Genomic DNA, 14,793 nt, shown 5'->3' with positions numbered 1-14,793 from the left:
CATGCGGGCATAGGGTTGGCGATCATACACTTTCCAGCACCAGGCTGAAAATAATTCCTCTATGGGATTTAGAAAAGGTGAATATGGGGGTAGGTACAAAACTACAAATTGTGGATGGGTGGCAAACCAGTTTTGGACCAGAACAGCCCGGTGAAAACTAACATTGTCCCATAAAACCACAAATCTAGCAGTCTCCTGATCTGGATCAGGGCCAAGCATTGTGTAAATTGCATCCAGAAAAGTGAGCATATGGCCGGTGTTTTACGGACCCAGTGTGGCATTGTGATGGAGGACCCCGTTTTAAGTGATGGCAGCACACATAGTTAGTTATATTACCCCCACGCTGTCCAGGGACATTGGTAATTGCCCTCTGTCCTATTACATTTCTTCCGCGGCGCCTGGTTTTGGTGAGGTTGAAGCCAACCTCATCCACATAAATAAATTCATGGCGAATTACATGGGCATCCAGCTCCAATACTCTCTGTAACAGACAAGGATATACAGATGAGTAAATATGGTATGTCTGAAGTACTGGAAGTAGTGTTGCAAATACCTCTACAAAGTAATGTCGCATATTCTTGACTTTGTCAGAGTTTCTCTCAAATGGCACCTTGTAAAGTTGTTTCATCGTCACTCTGTGCCGTTGGAGGATGCGTTGTATGGTCGACAGGCTTACAGCATTGATGTAGTTAAATATGGTGTCATTATTCAAGACATGCTCTCTTATCTCTCAAATCCTAATTGCATTGTTGGCCAAAACTATATTTATAATTGCAGTCTCTTGTAAATCTGTAAACAAGCATCTTCGTCCTCCATGATGTCTTTGCCTTTCCACTCTGTACAGAATTCAAACACAGTATGTGTTCAGCATATGTACAAAAAAAGGTAGTACAGAATGATAACCAACCTCATTCATTCAATGCAATGCAGTAAATGGATGGCTTAGAGTTACAAATGTTTATGCAATACTATGCAGTCATACGTATTTTACAGTATATTACTGTAATGCTAAAATAGTCATTAGATAGTTGCATACCTGTTCTCATTTCTGAAGGTTCTAATTATGGACGCCACTGTAAATCGACTCAAGTTGGGCTGGACTCTCAGTCCAGCCTCTCTCATGGTCAAGCCGTGGTTGATCACATGATCAACAAGTGTTGCCCTAATCTCATCAGAGATGGCTCTCCTTCCTTCTCTTCTTTGCCCTCTTCTTCCTCTTCCTCTTCCTCTCCCTCCTACTCCTCTTGCTCTCTGTCCATTGTTGGCATCCATTGTTCAAAACAGGTAATCTGACCTTTGACCTATTTATAGGCCTATACTACAGTAAATCAGTGATTGGTTAGTGATCAGTTAAGCTATGAGTGTTTGCACATGTGAGGAGTGTGTGTGTGACCAGGTGAATAAGTGTAGCATTTTGATTGGTTGTGTTTGGAAAAGGAAAGCAAGTCACTTCCTGTTAGATTTGTGTGTTTTAACTGAGTCAAAGGCTGAGTCAAAGGCTGAGAAATAGCTTATGGTTTTGGATATTTGGTGTGTCGTTTTGCACTTTGAGTGAGAGGTTTCATAAATTGTGTGACATGAAAAGATTTTGTGTGTAAGCAGTTGGAAAAAAACTGTAATGTGGATGCTACGATGATTACAGATAATCCTGAATGAATCGTGAATAAAGATTACAGTGGCATAAATATCATGCCCCACAAAAATGCTAACCTCCCCTGTTATTGTTCTGGTGTCTTGAAGGTATGATATTTGTACGTCTCTAACTTTCTCACTCATCACTCAACGGTATAATTTCAAAAGGTCTCACCCGATATGGATGAAAATTCCCTCAAATTAAAGCTGACAGTCTGTACCTTAACCTCATAGTCATTATACCATTTCAAATCCAAAGTACAGTGCCAAAATAACAAACAATGTGTCACTGTCCAAATACTTTTGGAGGTCACTGTATATTCTCTAATCCAAGCTCTTGCTGTCTCTCTCTTCTTGTGCTCCCTTCCTCACTATCTCCTTCTTTATCATTCTCTTTGCCTCCCTTTGTCTCTTTCTAAGTACCTCCTCTTTATCCCCCCTCCTCTTCTCTCTCTCTCCCTCCCCCTTATTTCACCCCCTACACCCTCTCTCCCTCTCTCTTCCTCCTCTCTCTCTCTTTCTCTCTTTCTCTCCCTCTATTTTCTATCTTTCTCTTTCTCCCTCCTGTCTCCCACCTCTCACTCTCTCTCCCCCTCTCCCTCCTCTCTCTCCCTCCTCTGTCCAACCTCTGTCCAACCTCTGTCTGTTGACTCTCTCTCTCCCCTCCCTCCTCTCTCTCCCCTCCTTCGCCATCTCCTTTTCTCTCTCCCCCTCTCTCACTCTCCCCCTTCTCTATCTCTCTCACCGCCCTTCTTTCTACCTCCATTTGACACAATGGTCTTGCAGAGGGAGAGAGAAAGATGAGAGGAGGGGAGAGAGAATAGAGGTAACAGAGATATGCAGAGAGGGGGAATTAGAGAATAGAAACAGAGCAGGAGAGACAGAGAGAGAGACATGTCTCTGTCTGTCTGTCTGTCTGTGAGTCTCATCTTTTCATATTTTTCCATTAACTGGAATGTATTGACATAAGCATCAATTGGTTGACACTCATCTTTTCCCATTGAATGGAAATGTATAGACATAAACATCAACCCTGTGACACATTTTTTCCCATTGAATGCAATGTATTGACATAAGCATCAATTGGTTGACACATCTTTTCCTATTGAATGCAATGTATTGACATAAGCTTCAATAGGTTGACACTCAAATTTTCCCATTGATTGCAAAAGTATTGACTCATCTTTTTCCATTTGACAGCAATGTATTGACATAAGTGTCAACACCGTGACACTAATCTTTTCCCATTGAATGCAAATATATTGACATAACCATCAATTGGTTGACCCTCATCTTTTCTCATTGACTGTGATGTATTCAAATCAAATCCAATTTAATTTGTCACATGCTTTGTAAACAACAGGTGTGGACTAACAGTGAAATGCTTACTTACAGGGCCTTCGCAAAAAAAATGCAGAGAGAAAGAGAATAGAGAAATAATAGAAAAGTAAAAACACGTAATAAAAATGTATTAATAAATACACAATGAGTAAGATAACTTGGCTATATACAATGGGTACCAGTACTGAGTCGATGTGCAGGGTAGATATGTACATATAGCCAGGAATAAAGTGACAGATAGCAAACAGTAGCAGCAGCGTATGTGATGAGTCAAAGTTAGTGCAAAAATTATCAATGCAGATAGTCCAGGTAGCTATTTGGTTAACTATTTAACTAACTATTTAGCAGTCTTATGGCTTGGTGGTAGAAGCTGTTCAGAGTCCTGTTGGTTCCATACTTGATGCATCGGTACTGCTTGCCGTGCGTTATCAGAGAGTACAGACTATGACTTGGATGGCTGGAGTCTTTGACAATTTTTAGGGCCTTCCTCTGACATCACCTGCTATAGACAGCCTTGCAGTCGGATGCCAAGCAGTTGCCATTGCAAACGATGATGCAGTTAGTAAAATACTCGGAATAGCGCAGCTGTATAACTTTTTGAGGATCTGAGAGCCCATGCCAAATCTTTTCAGCCTCCTGCGGTAGAAGAGGCGTTGTCGTGGCCTCTTCATGACTGTGTTGGTCTGTTGAGACAATGATAGATCCTTAGTGATGTGGACACCAAGGAACTCTCGAAGCGCTCCACTTCAGCCTCGTCGATGTGAATGGGGGTGTAATCGTCCTTCCGTTTCCTGTCATGAACGATCAGCTCCTTTGTCTTGCTTATGTTGAGGGAGAGGTTTTTGCCTCTTACCTCCTCCCTATAGGCTGTCTCATCATTGTCAGCGATCAGGCCTACCACCGTTGTGTCATTGGCAAACTTAATGATGGCGTTGGAGTCGTACACGTCCACGCAGTTGTGGGTGAACAGGGAGCACATGAGGGGACTAAGCACGCACCCCTGAGGGGCCCTTGTGTTGAGGGTAATTGTGGCGGATGTGTTGGTGCCTACCTTCACCACCTGGGGGCGTCCCATCAGGAAGTCCAGGATCCAGTTGCAGAGTATTCAGTCCCAGGGTCCTTAGCTTAATGATGAGCTTGGAGGAAACTATGGTGCTGAACGGCCTTGTGAATGTTAACCTGTTTAAAGGTATTACTCACATCGGCTATTGAGAACGTGATCATACAGTCGTCTAGAACAGCTGGTGCTCTCACTCATGGTTCAGTGTTGCTTGCCACAAAGCGAGCATAGAAGGAATTTATCTAATCTGGCAGGCTTGCGTCACTGGGCAGCTTGCGGCTCGGTTGCCCTGTGCAATCCATGATAGTTGGCAAGCCCTGCCACATCCGACAAGCGTCAGAGCCGGGTGTAGTAGGATTCGGTTTTAGTCCTATACTGAAGCTTTGCCTGTTTGACGGTTCATAAAGTGTCACATAAGTGTCAACCTTGTGATGTTCTTCTTTTCCCATTGAATGCAATGTATTGACAAAAGCGTAAACCCCTGTGACACTCATCTTTTCCTATACATTGCATTCAATTGACATACAGAACCAGTCAAAAGTTAGGACACACCTACTCATTCAAGGGTTTTCCTTTTTTCCTTTTATTTTCTTTTTACTATTTTCTATTTGAGATTCTTCAAAGTAACCACCCTTTGCCTTGATGACAGCTTTGCACACTCTTGGCATTCTCTCAACCAGCATCAAGCATTTTATGCCACTCACATTAACATCTGATAACCATGTGTATGTGACCAATAAAATTAGATTGGATTTAATTTGATTGATGAGGTAGTCACCTGGAATGCATTTCAATTAACAGGTGCGCCTCGTTAAAAGTGGATTTGTGTCATTTATTTCCTTCTTAATGCGTTTGAGCCAATCAGTTGTGTTGTGAAAAGGTAGGGTAGTAAAAGACCAAGTCCATATTATGGCAAGAACTGCTCAAATAAGCAAAGAGAAACGACAGTCCATCATTACATTAAGACATGAAGGTCAATGCAGAAAACGTCTTAAAGTGCAGTCGCAAAAACCGTCATGCGGTATGATGAAACTGGCTCTCATGAGGACTGCAACAAGAAAGGAAGACCGAGAGTACCTCTGCTGCAGAGGATAAGTTCATTAGAGTTACCAGCCTCAGAAAATGCAGCCCAAATAAATGCTTCACAGGGTTCAAGTAACAGACACATCTCAACATCAACTGTTCAGTTGGGTTGAGGAGGAGACTGTGTGAATCAGGCCTTCATGGTCGAACTGCTGCAAAGAAACCACTACTAAAGGACACCAATAATAAGAAGAGACTGGCTTGGCCCAAGAAACACAAGCAATGGAAACTAAACCAGTGGAAATCTGTCCTTTGGTCTGATTAGTCCAAATGTGAGATTTCTGGTTCCAACCGCCGTGTCTTTGTGAGACACAGAGTACATGAACGATTGTGTGGTTCCCACCGTGAAAGATAGAGGAGGAGGTGTGATGGTGTAGGGGTGCTGGTAATTTATTTAGAATTCAAGACACACTTGACCAGCATGGCTTCCACAGCATTCTGCAGCGATACACCATCCTATCTGGTTTGCGCTTAGTGGGACTATAATTTGTGTTTCAACAGGACAATGACCCAACACACCTCCAGGCTGTGTAAGGGCTATTTGACCAAGAAGGATAGTAATGGAGTGCTGCATCAGATGACCTGGCCTCCACAATCACCCGACCTCAACCCAATTGAGATGGTTTTGTATGAGTTGGACCGCAGAGTGAAGGGAAAGCAGCCAACTCAGCATATGTGGGAACTCCTTCAAGACTGTTAGAAAAGCATTCCAGGTGAAGCTGTTGAGAGATTGCCAAGAGTGTGCAAAGCTGTCATGAAGGCAAAGGGGGACTACTTTGAAGAATCTAAAATCTACAATATATTTTGATTTGTTTAACACTTTTCTGGTTACTACATGATTCCATATGTGTAATTGCATAGTTTTGATGTCTTCACTATTATTCTACAATTTAGAAAATAGTAAAAAATCAAGAAAAACCCTGGGATGAGTAGATGTGTCCAAACTTTTGACTAGTACTGTACGCTTCAATTGGTTTACACATTTTCTGATTAAATGCAATGTATTGACATACAGTGTCAACCTTGTGACATTCATCTTTTACCATTGAATGCAATTTATTGACTTAAGCATCAATTGGCTGACACTCATATTTTCTCATTGACTACAAATGCATTGACATAAGCATCAGCCTTGTGACACTCTTCTTTTCCCATTGAATGAAATGTATTGACATAAGCGTCGACCCCTGTGGCACTCAACTTTTCCAATTGAATGCAATGTATTGACATAAGCTTCAATTGGTTTCAAAAGATTTTCGGATTAAATGCAATATATTGACATACAGTGTCAACACTGTGACATTCATATTTTACCATTGAAGGCAATGTATTAATATAAGCATCAATTAGTTGACATCATCTTTTCCCACTGACTATGATGCACTGACAAAAGCGTCAGGAGCCTGGCCAACTAACATAAGCTTCAAGTGGTTGAAACCTAACTTTTGCAAAAATGACGTTTTTCTATGATATCATGTTGGCAGCCATGGCTCAAAGACTACCTGTAATAACAAGCACAATAAAGAGAAGAGAGAGAAGGGGGCAAAGACCACTGATATACAGCAGTCCTTAAACCACCCCTACTCTGGGTGCAGTGTGTGTGTTTGCTAGGTTTTATACGGAAGCTGAACAAACTGCAACGCTTGCAGGATTGTGCAGATTACATACAATTTATGGTTCAAAGGTCACAAGCTAGACCAAAAGGAATTGTAAGCACTTTTTATCAAGCTACCAAGCTAGTTTGTCTTGTACATTGTCAGTTGAACCTTTACAGGGTGAGGACAGGGTACTTTTCATTAAATATATATATTGATTTTCAGACAATGTACACTGTAAACCCCATTTGTATTTGTTTTTAAAATACTTCTAGTAAGTTGAGCTCGGTCAATGAAAAGTAATCATTGCTTCAAATGTTTATGTGGTACTGACTCAAAACGTAATGAGAAGTCACATCAACTAAGATTTTGTAAAGTTATGATAACAAATTAACTTTTTTTCCCAGCATGCTCCAGCATGCAGACAAAACAGGCTTTTCGGGAATATTTTCAAATACAATCATGGTGGAAAAAACAGGTTGGAAAGTGAATGGCTCATCTGTTTGCTGTAGGCTACCAAAAGTGTTTGATCAACTTCCAAATATTGTTTAACAAAGTAACAAGGTTTTGCAAAGCAGTGAGTGGGCTGCACATCATTGGGGGAGTCAGTGAAACTGGAAAGCATTTTTAGGACTTTAATGTCCTCCTCATATTGTAGCCTAAAATACGTGTCTCCACATACCTAGGCCTAGGCTAATGATGGATTCAAGACAATGTCGTTTTTATTGATATCAGATTCGCAGTTTGTCAGTGTCAAAGTAGCCTGTCATTTTATCATTTTATATTTTTTCCTCACCCGTTCAAGAACCTCAGAGCTCCTCAGATAACCCCCTCTCGTGATCACTTTTTGTTCAGCACCTCCCGATTTACAAATTAAGCATTTGCTGTCAGTCAAGGTGAGCTCATGAAAGTTAGCTCCCCACCCACTCAGCCTGTCTTTTCTTATTTCCTGGTAGCCATGAGAGAAAAATAAATTTTTCTCACATTTTGAGCATTTCAGTCACTCAAAAGGCTATTTTACATGGGAACCGTTAACAATTCTGAGAGGCATAAGGGAAAATTCTATCTTCTCCTGTCCTAGAGCCCATTTTCCTATCCAATTCCATTGCAACCCAAAATCCTGACTCTTGTGCATGGAAATTCCTAATTTCTGTAATCCATAGGTTGCATTACCTTGCCTATGCATAATACCTCTCTACCTTCAACTTTAGTAATGTAGCAGAAACAGTCATTATCATACTTTAGTAGTCCTCCTTTGATCTGGTTTCATCTAAATATCATCAAATTTCATGAAAAACATGATATAGACTGTTCGGGACCTTTAAGAAAAAAAGATAATAAATTGCTGTCAACTGTATTATTATTGAATATTTAATAGTCCCCCATTAGCTTATGTAAGAGTAAGGAACAAATCTACAGCAGAACCAGCAATACAAACATAATTGCAAACAAACACACACAACCGCATACATGTTTTATTCAATTCCTTTATTATAGTCAAGTATATACAAAGACATGAAATGGAAAAGTATAGAAAAGCTAGTGTCAATATTGTAGTTGGTAGATTTTATGATAGATTTATCCAAATATTTCTACAGTATGTAACATGTCATGAGTGTTTATTTATTGGCAGTTACACTAGTTGCAGTAAATTAGATGTCATACACTCAAAAGAAAGAAAAAATGGACAACATTACAATTTTCACAAATGTTTATGTGAGCAGCTCTGGCATCAAAATATTTAGCATATTACTTAGTACACGAATCATGATGACATTGGTATTGCTAAATTGCTAGTTAATAAATTATATCAGTCAAGATCATCTTGGATTCAGGTTGGCATCTCGGAGAGACTCAAAGATGGCATATTGCACGTTCAACGTATCGGTTTGATGGATATTCTGTGGACGAAATAAATATATTTTTAGTGTGTGTGTGTGTGTGTGTGTGTGTGTGTGTGTGTGTGTGTGTGTGTGTGTGTGTGTGTGTGTGCACGCGCGTGTCTGTAGCCTACCGTGTAGTCCTCAGCATAATAACAGTGTCTTAGGTTCAAATGTCTGATGAAGTTCCTGCTGATTTGGTTTGGGTTACCGTGTGGTAGAGAGACACACACCGGACACACCTAGATGGCACCAGAGAGCAACAATCACTCAAAGCAACAAAGTTTCAGCTCAAGTGGCCAACAACCCTCTAGGACTAGAGACTAGGGATGAGGACACCCTGGAGGCAGTGACAATTGTTACTAAGTGGAATATCGTGGTTAAACAGCACAAAATAAAACAAAATAATTTTTAAAACCCAGTGATTGAAAGCAACTGACGACTTATAACATATTTATTACTGACCACGGGCCTGTTGTTATAGTGGTGGTTGTCATTGCAGTGACCCACCAGATCCTGCTCATTCAGACCACTCTCCTGGCAGATCGGACAGACAAACGTCCTCACTGCAGCACTGCGAGAGAAGTAGGGGGAGACAGATAGACACAGAGAGAACACGTTAGAGAAAAATATGAATAAATGTAATACTGTAGTTGTATATCTTGAAGACAAGGGTAAATATTCACTCTAAAGTAAACCAGTAGCTTTCTTACTTTGCTAACTGGCCTTGCAGGTTCATGCAAGTCATTAAGAAGTGACACACAATCATGTAAGATTTTTAATGATGAGTAAGCAGCAAAGGCGGCTGGCGGAACAAGCTATAGGAGGATGGGCTCATCGTAATGGCTGGAATGGAATTCATGGAACGGTATCAAACACAAATATATGGAAACCACATGGTTGACTCCGTTCCATTGATTCCATTCCAGCCATTACAATGAGCCCATCCTCCTATAGCTCCTCCCACCAGCCTCCTCTGCTCTGCAGTAGTCTACAATGAGAAGCACATGTATAAGAATCATACTTTAATCACTATAAGAGAAGCACACTAATGAAAACACACATACCACTGGTGACTTATCCATCATAAGTGAAGGAGAGGGAAGGTGGATTGCAAAAATTCAGCCTTGCAATAATGACTGTGAATCAGCCAGTACAGGGGTAGCTAGTGTAGAGGGCATAGAGGTGGGTATTTGAGTAGGGGAGGGTGTGTGCTGAGGAAGGGCCAATGGCTGTGGTCCTGGGGCACAGAAAGTACTGGGGTGGGGTTAGGTGTGGTGATAGGTGCCGGTGCAGGGGCGGCAGCCACAGGGGTAAGAGAGGGGGCAGATGTTCGAGCCATAGTCATGCATGCACCATTGGTAGGGGCAGGAGGGGTGATGGTAGGTGTGGTGATTGGTGTTTGTGAAGTAGGAACAGCAAGAGGAGTAACAGATGTGTGGGTCATAGACGTATATAAATCTTTGACTGGGGCAGGGGGAGTGATGGAGGAGGAAGGTTTGGGGAAGAATCTTGGGGTGGGAAGGGGAGGGGCTGTAGTGACTCTGTAACTGAGCCTTGATTGACCATGCTCCTTCCTGTTGCATGAGTAGCTATTTTCAGTAGTCTGATTCGGCAAAAAAAAAAAAAAAAACGGAGGTATGCAATCAGTCAACCTTTAGGTCCTCATTGAAACTGTCAGTGCATTCATTGTAACCCTCGATATATGACACTTAGCTCACAGGAGGTTGATGGCACCTTCATTGGGGAGGACGGGATTGTGGTAATGGCTGGAGCAGAATCAGTAGAATGGTGTCAAATACATCAAACACATGGTTTCCATGCGTTTGATGTATTTGATGCCCTTCTACTGGTGTCCATGTGTTTGATACCATTCCATTGGTTCCGTTCCAGCAATTATTATGAGCCTTCCTCTCCTCAGCAGCCTCCTGTGGTTTAGAAACGTAATGTACTCCCAGGGTCTCTACATGGTTTTGCTGTATTTGGCTCTGTGTGTTTGACTGTGTATAGACCAGTCCCCCACTCACCTCCGGATATCACCTGTCACAGGTCTAGTTGCTGGGGTGTAAATCCTCGTCAAGCCAGAGAGAGGTTGATCCAACCTGATGACTGTGGTCCTCGTCTGGACTGTGACACCAGTGGCACCAGCAGGCATTATGTCATCAGCCTGTGCCTTAGCTCTGCACAAAGGGCAGTGGGGTAACCACTTTAAAGAGCGCGAGAGACATAGTCGGCAGAACCTGCAACACACGCACACACACACAGCACACACACTTCATTCAATTAAATGTGTAAGCAACATGCATAACTGTGGTAATGGTCCACTGATAAAGTGGGCACATTCTTCAGTCATGAAGTATACACTTACAGAATCAAACCTGCAAGAACCTATTTCCCAACACTGCAGCTATGTCATAAATCCAGACAACATCGATCATAACATTGAAAGAAAAAGGTTAAAGTACTCTCATCCACATTTAGATAGGCTACCTTCTCTCAGAAGAGGAATTACCTTAAATATAAGTATAATATTTGGGAATATCAGGGGATTTTTTTTTGTGGTGTGAGGGAAAATTCCCCTCATGTAAAGACACGCTATCAAGTGTTATTGTTATTTACCAGCAGTGGACGGGGTGCAGGAAGTAAAGAACCTTTTTTTATTACTTAGAGTCATTGGTAAAATCATATCATATGATCTTTGACAAGACATCCATAAACTAAACTGTAGTCCACTTCACAAACAATTTGATGTCAATCTCATCTCAGTAGTTTATCATATTACTCAAGTGATGTTGAAAGCACTGTGAATGAGAAACATCAATGTACACATATACTGCTGCCTTTGCGCTGTGCTGATGGTCTTTATTGACAGAAATAGAGAATTCATAGAACACTTATTTGAGGGAGTTCAGACACTGAGTAAATTATATTAGAGAGAATTACCTATTTGGGATTAGAGACCGTTATAGCCATCAGCTCCGGGAAGTGAACCTAATTTACATTCACTCAATTTAAATAGAAAGACCAGGCTACACGTTAAGTTACAGATTAGGCTGGAAGCTGTGGAGTAACACTAGATAATATGCCAATAAAAAGAGGTTACTCACACATGAGAGCAGGCAGCAGGGTGATGTGGGTCCATCAGGGGGCTCATACAGATGGGACACTCATCCTCAGATGGGGTCTGTAGGCCTGCTGCAGAGTGGGCCATACTTTGGCTGGGACAGATTCTCTTTCCAGGACAGAGTACACTACAGTCTCCCCTGGGGCCGGTGTGGTGTGTGTGAGGCAGCGACTGTACTGCCTTGCTAAAAAGAATACCTGGCTACCTACCTACCTACCTCAGAGCACAGCCTCTTACCTACAGACCCAGCCCATAGGAGGGAAACTCCAACCAATCACACAGCTGACCGAGTTCTTTAGTCCCAGCCCAGGGACTTTCTGGACTGTCTTTACTGAAAGCAAACTCACTTTCCGGGAGAGGGTGTGTGTGTGTGTGTGTGTGTGTGTGTGTGTGTGTGTGTGTGTGTGTGTGTGTGTGTGTGTGTGTGTGTGTGTGTGTGTGTGTGTGTGTGTGTGTGTGTGTGTGTGCGCGTGTGTGTGACAACCAGGTTCTCAGGATAAGGCATGACAATGAAGACTTGAACTGGGTACTCGGTATCCAGGAAGGCAGACCACACAGTAGTACAAAAAATATGACAGCTTTTATTAAAAAAGGGCAATTGGGCAGTTGCTACATCCATTTTGTTGACTTAGAAATGAATGATATGTACCAAAGGATTCTTCAAGAATATAACTGATAATTGCCTCATGAGCTTAGTTCAACTGTAGTACCCCATCTGAAACCAAAATATAAGCTTGTTTTAAAAGTAAACAGACACTGTGTAGCCTCAAAATGGTTTAAAAAAAAACATTTTCATATCATGGATGGCCAGTCATTGAATCCATAGCACTGTCTATGAATTTGAGAATGGTTACATTTCTCCCTCAGATGTTAATCAATAACAGTGGTGGGGACCACGTTTTGTTATTGTTTCAACTGCTGATTGGCAGTTGAAACAATTAATATTAAATGAATATTAAAATAGAATATTAAAATCGTGCACAAGCTGACAAAACACAAACAGTACCTTGCTTGCTGTCTTTAAGGGCTCCTGAGTGTCACAGCGGTCTAAGGCACTGCATCTCAGTGCTAGAGGCGTCACTACAGACCCTGGTTTGATTCCAGGCTGTATCACAACCGGCCGTGATTGGGACTCCCATAGGGAGGTGCACAATTGGCCCAGCGTCGTCCGGGTTTGGCCGGGGTAGGCCATCATTGTAAATAAGAATTTGTTCTTAATTGACTTACCTAGTTAAATAAAGGTTAAATAAAAAATAAAAAATATAAAATAAAAAAGTCCAGACAGCCAAACACAAATTGTACTCATAGCAGGATACTTACAGCTAACACATTAACAGAAACGGGATAGAATAGGAGAATAGTGCTGTAATGGATAGCTCACGTTTTACAGGCTTCTGACCAATTCTGCAGTTTTGTGGGTTTTTTTGTACATAATGTTTCCGCCATTGTTTCCTATGACCAAAAAGAGCTTCTGGACATCAGAACAGAGATCACTAACCTCAAATTGGATGGACATTTCTACTTCAACGAGTCGGCGGCGCAGGACTTACTGCTCACCCCGGACCAGGACCTAATCTCAGAGACTTGGAAAAGGAAGAGAAGGCGTTAGAGAGGCTGACATGTGGGCACCCTGACGAAATAACATTGGCGAATAAATAATCCGCCTTTACCCTCCATTCTATTGGTGAATATACAATCACTTGAGAACAAACTGGACAGGCGCCAGTCGAGACTATCCTATCAATGGGACCTGAAGAACAGTAATATCATATGCTTCTCGGAGTCGTGGCTGAACAAGGACATGGCTCGTATACACTGAGTGTACAAAACATTAAAAACAAGCTCTTTCCCTGACATAGACTGACCAGGTGAACACTGATGAAAGCTTTGATCCCTTGTTGATGTCACTTGTTTAAATCCACTTCAATCAGTGTAGATGAAGGAGATGAGACAGGTTAAACAAGGGTTTTTAATCCTTGAGACAATTGAGACATGGATTGTGTATGTGTGCCATTCCGAGGGCGAATGTTCAAGACAAATGATTGAAGTGCCTTTGTAGAGGGTATGGTAGTAGGTTCCAGGCGCACCGGTTTGACTGTGTTAAGAACTGCAATGCTGCTGGGTTTTTCATGCTCAACTGTTTCCTGTGTGTATCAACAAAGGTCCACCACCCAAAGGACATCCAGTCAACTTGACACAATTGTGGGAAGCATTGGAGTCAACATGGGCCAGCATCCCTGTAGAATGCTTTTGATACCTTGTAGAGTCCACGACTCAATGAACTGAGGCTGTTCTGAGGGGGGGGGGGGGGGGGGGGGGGGGTTGCAACTCAATATTAATTAAGAAGGTGTTCCTAATGTTTTGTACACTCAGTGTACATCTAGTTTATTTGTTCTATGCATCGGCAGGATTGAACAGCAGACTTGGGTAAGCTCAATGGGGAGATGTTTGTCTCTTTCTTAACAACGGCTGGTGCGCAATCTCTAATATTAAGGAAGTCTCAAGGTTCTGCTCGCCTGAGTTAGAATACCTCATGATAAGCCGCAGACCAGTGCTCCTGCTAAGCTGTGCGTAGCCCCGAGACGACCACACAGCTCCACAGGGACAGCAGCTCAGAGCGCTGAAGAAATATCAGCCCACGGAGAGAAGAATGAGATTGAACTTGAAGTTTTCCCTGTTAGTAGCACTATCAACGTCTCTCTTTACTGTGGCAATTGTGATCGAGTCAACACAATATTAGCCACTTTCAATGCAACATACCAAAACAAAACAAACTATGCAAGATAGGATTCTATAGTGCACCACTCAGCTCTTACTCTACACCAGGCCTGGGCAATTCTTTTCCATGGAGGGCCACAATAGAATATATTTTTGCCACAGAATCATATTACAAGATTATACATCGTGTGTATGACTGTGTTGACAGATATATCTACTGTAAATCACATCGAGATAGGCTACTTATTTCACTTTTTTAACATGCACAGAAATAAACCACATCCATGTTCTCCTTTTGGTAGCTATTTTCATTATTAAACATCCAATGAACTACACAGAGGGAAAGGTACACTGTGCATT

The 14,793-nt window shown here is 41.9% G+C and overlaps 1 protein-coding gene across 1 annotated transcript; it reads right to left on the bottom strand.

The window, feature by feature from the left end:
* Positions 1-8,518: 8,518 nt before the first annotated feature.
* LOC139407677 (E3 ubiquitin-protein ligase RNF138-like) lies at positions 8,519-11,802 on the bottom strand. Its single transcript, XM_071151522.1, has 5 exons — positions 11,699-11,802; positions 10,619-10,831; positions 9,057-9,165; positions 8,726-8,833; positions 8,519-8,612 (listed from the first exon to the last, which is right to left on the bottom strand). The coding sequence occupies exons 1-5, from the start codon at positions 11,800-11,802 to the stop codon at positions 8,532-8,534; spliced, it is 615 nt and encodes a 204-aa protein (XP_071007623.1). The 3' UTR covers positions 8,519-8,531.
* Between the last annotated feature and the right edge of the window lie 2,991 nt (positions 11,803-14,793).

Source organism: Oncorhynchus clarkii, chromosome 4 (genome assembly GCF_045791955.1).
Source record: "Oncorhynchus clarkii lewisi isolate Uvic-CL-2024 chromosome 4, UVic_Ocla_1.0, whole genome shotgun sequence".
Taxonomy (NCBI): domain Eukaryota; kingdom Metazoa; phylum Chordata; class Actinopteri; order Salmoniformes; family Salmonidae; genus Oncorhynchus; species Oncorhynchus clarkii.
This window is presented reverse-complemented; position numbering and strand designations above follow the sequence as displayed.

Excerpts from the sequence above, each read along its gene's own strand:
- LOC139407677 (XM_071151522.1), bottom strand. The coding sequence starts at position 11,802 with ATGGCCCACTCTGCAGCAGGCCTACAGACCCCATCTGAGGATGAGTGT. Across the intron at positions 10,832-11,698 it reads CCTGCTGCCTGCTCTCATGT|GTTCTGCCGACTATGTCTCT; the intron begins GTGAGTAACCTC and ends CGTGTGTTGCAG. Across the intron at positions 9,166-10,618 it reads GTGACAGGTGATATCCGGAG|TGCTGCAGTGAGGACGTTTG; the intron begins GTGAGTGGGGGA and ends CTTCTCTCGCAG.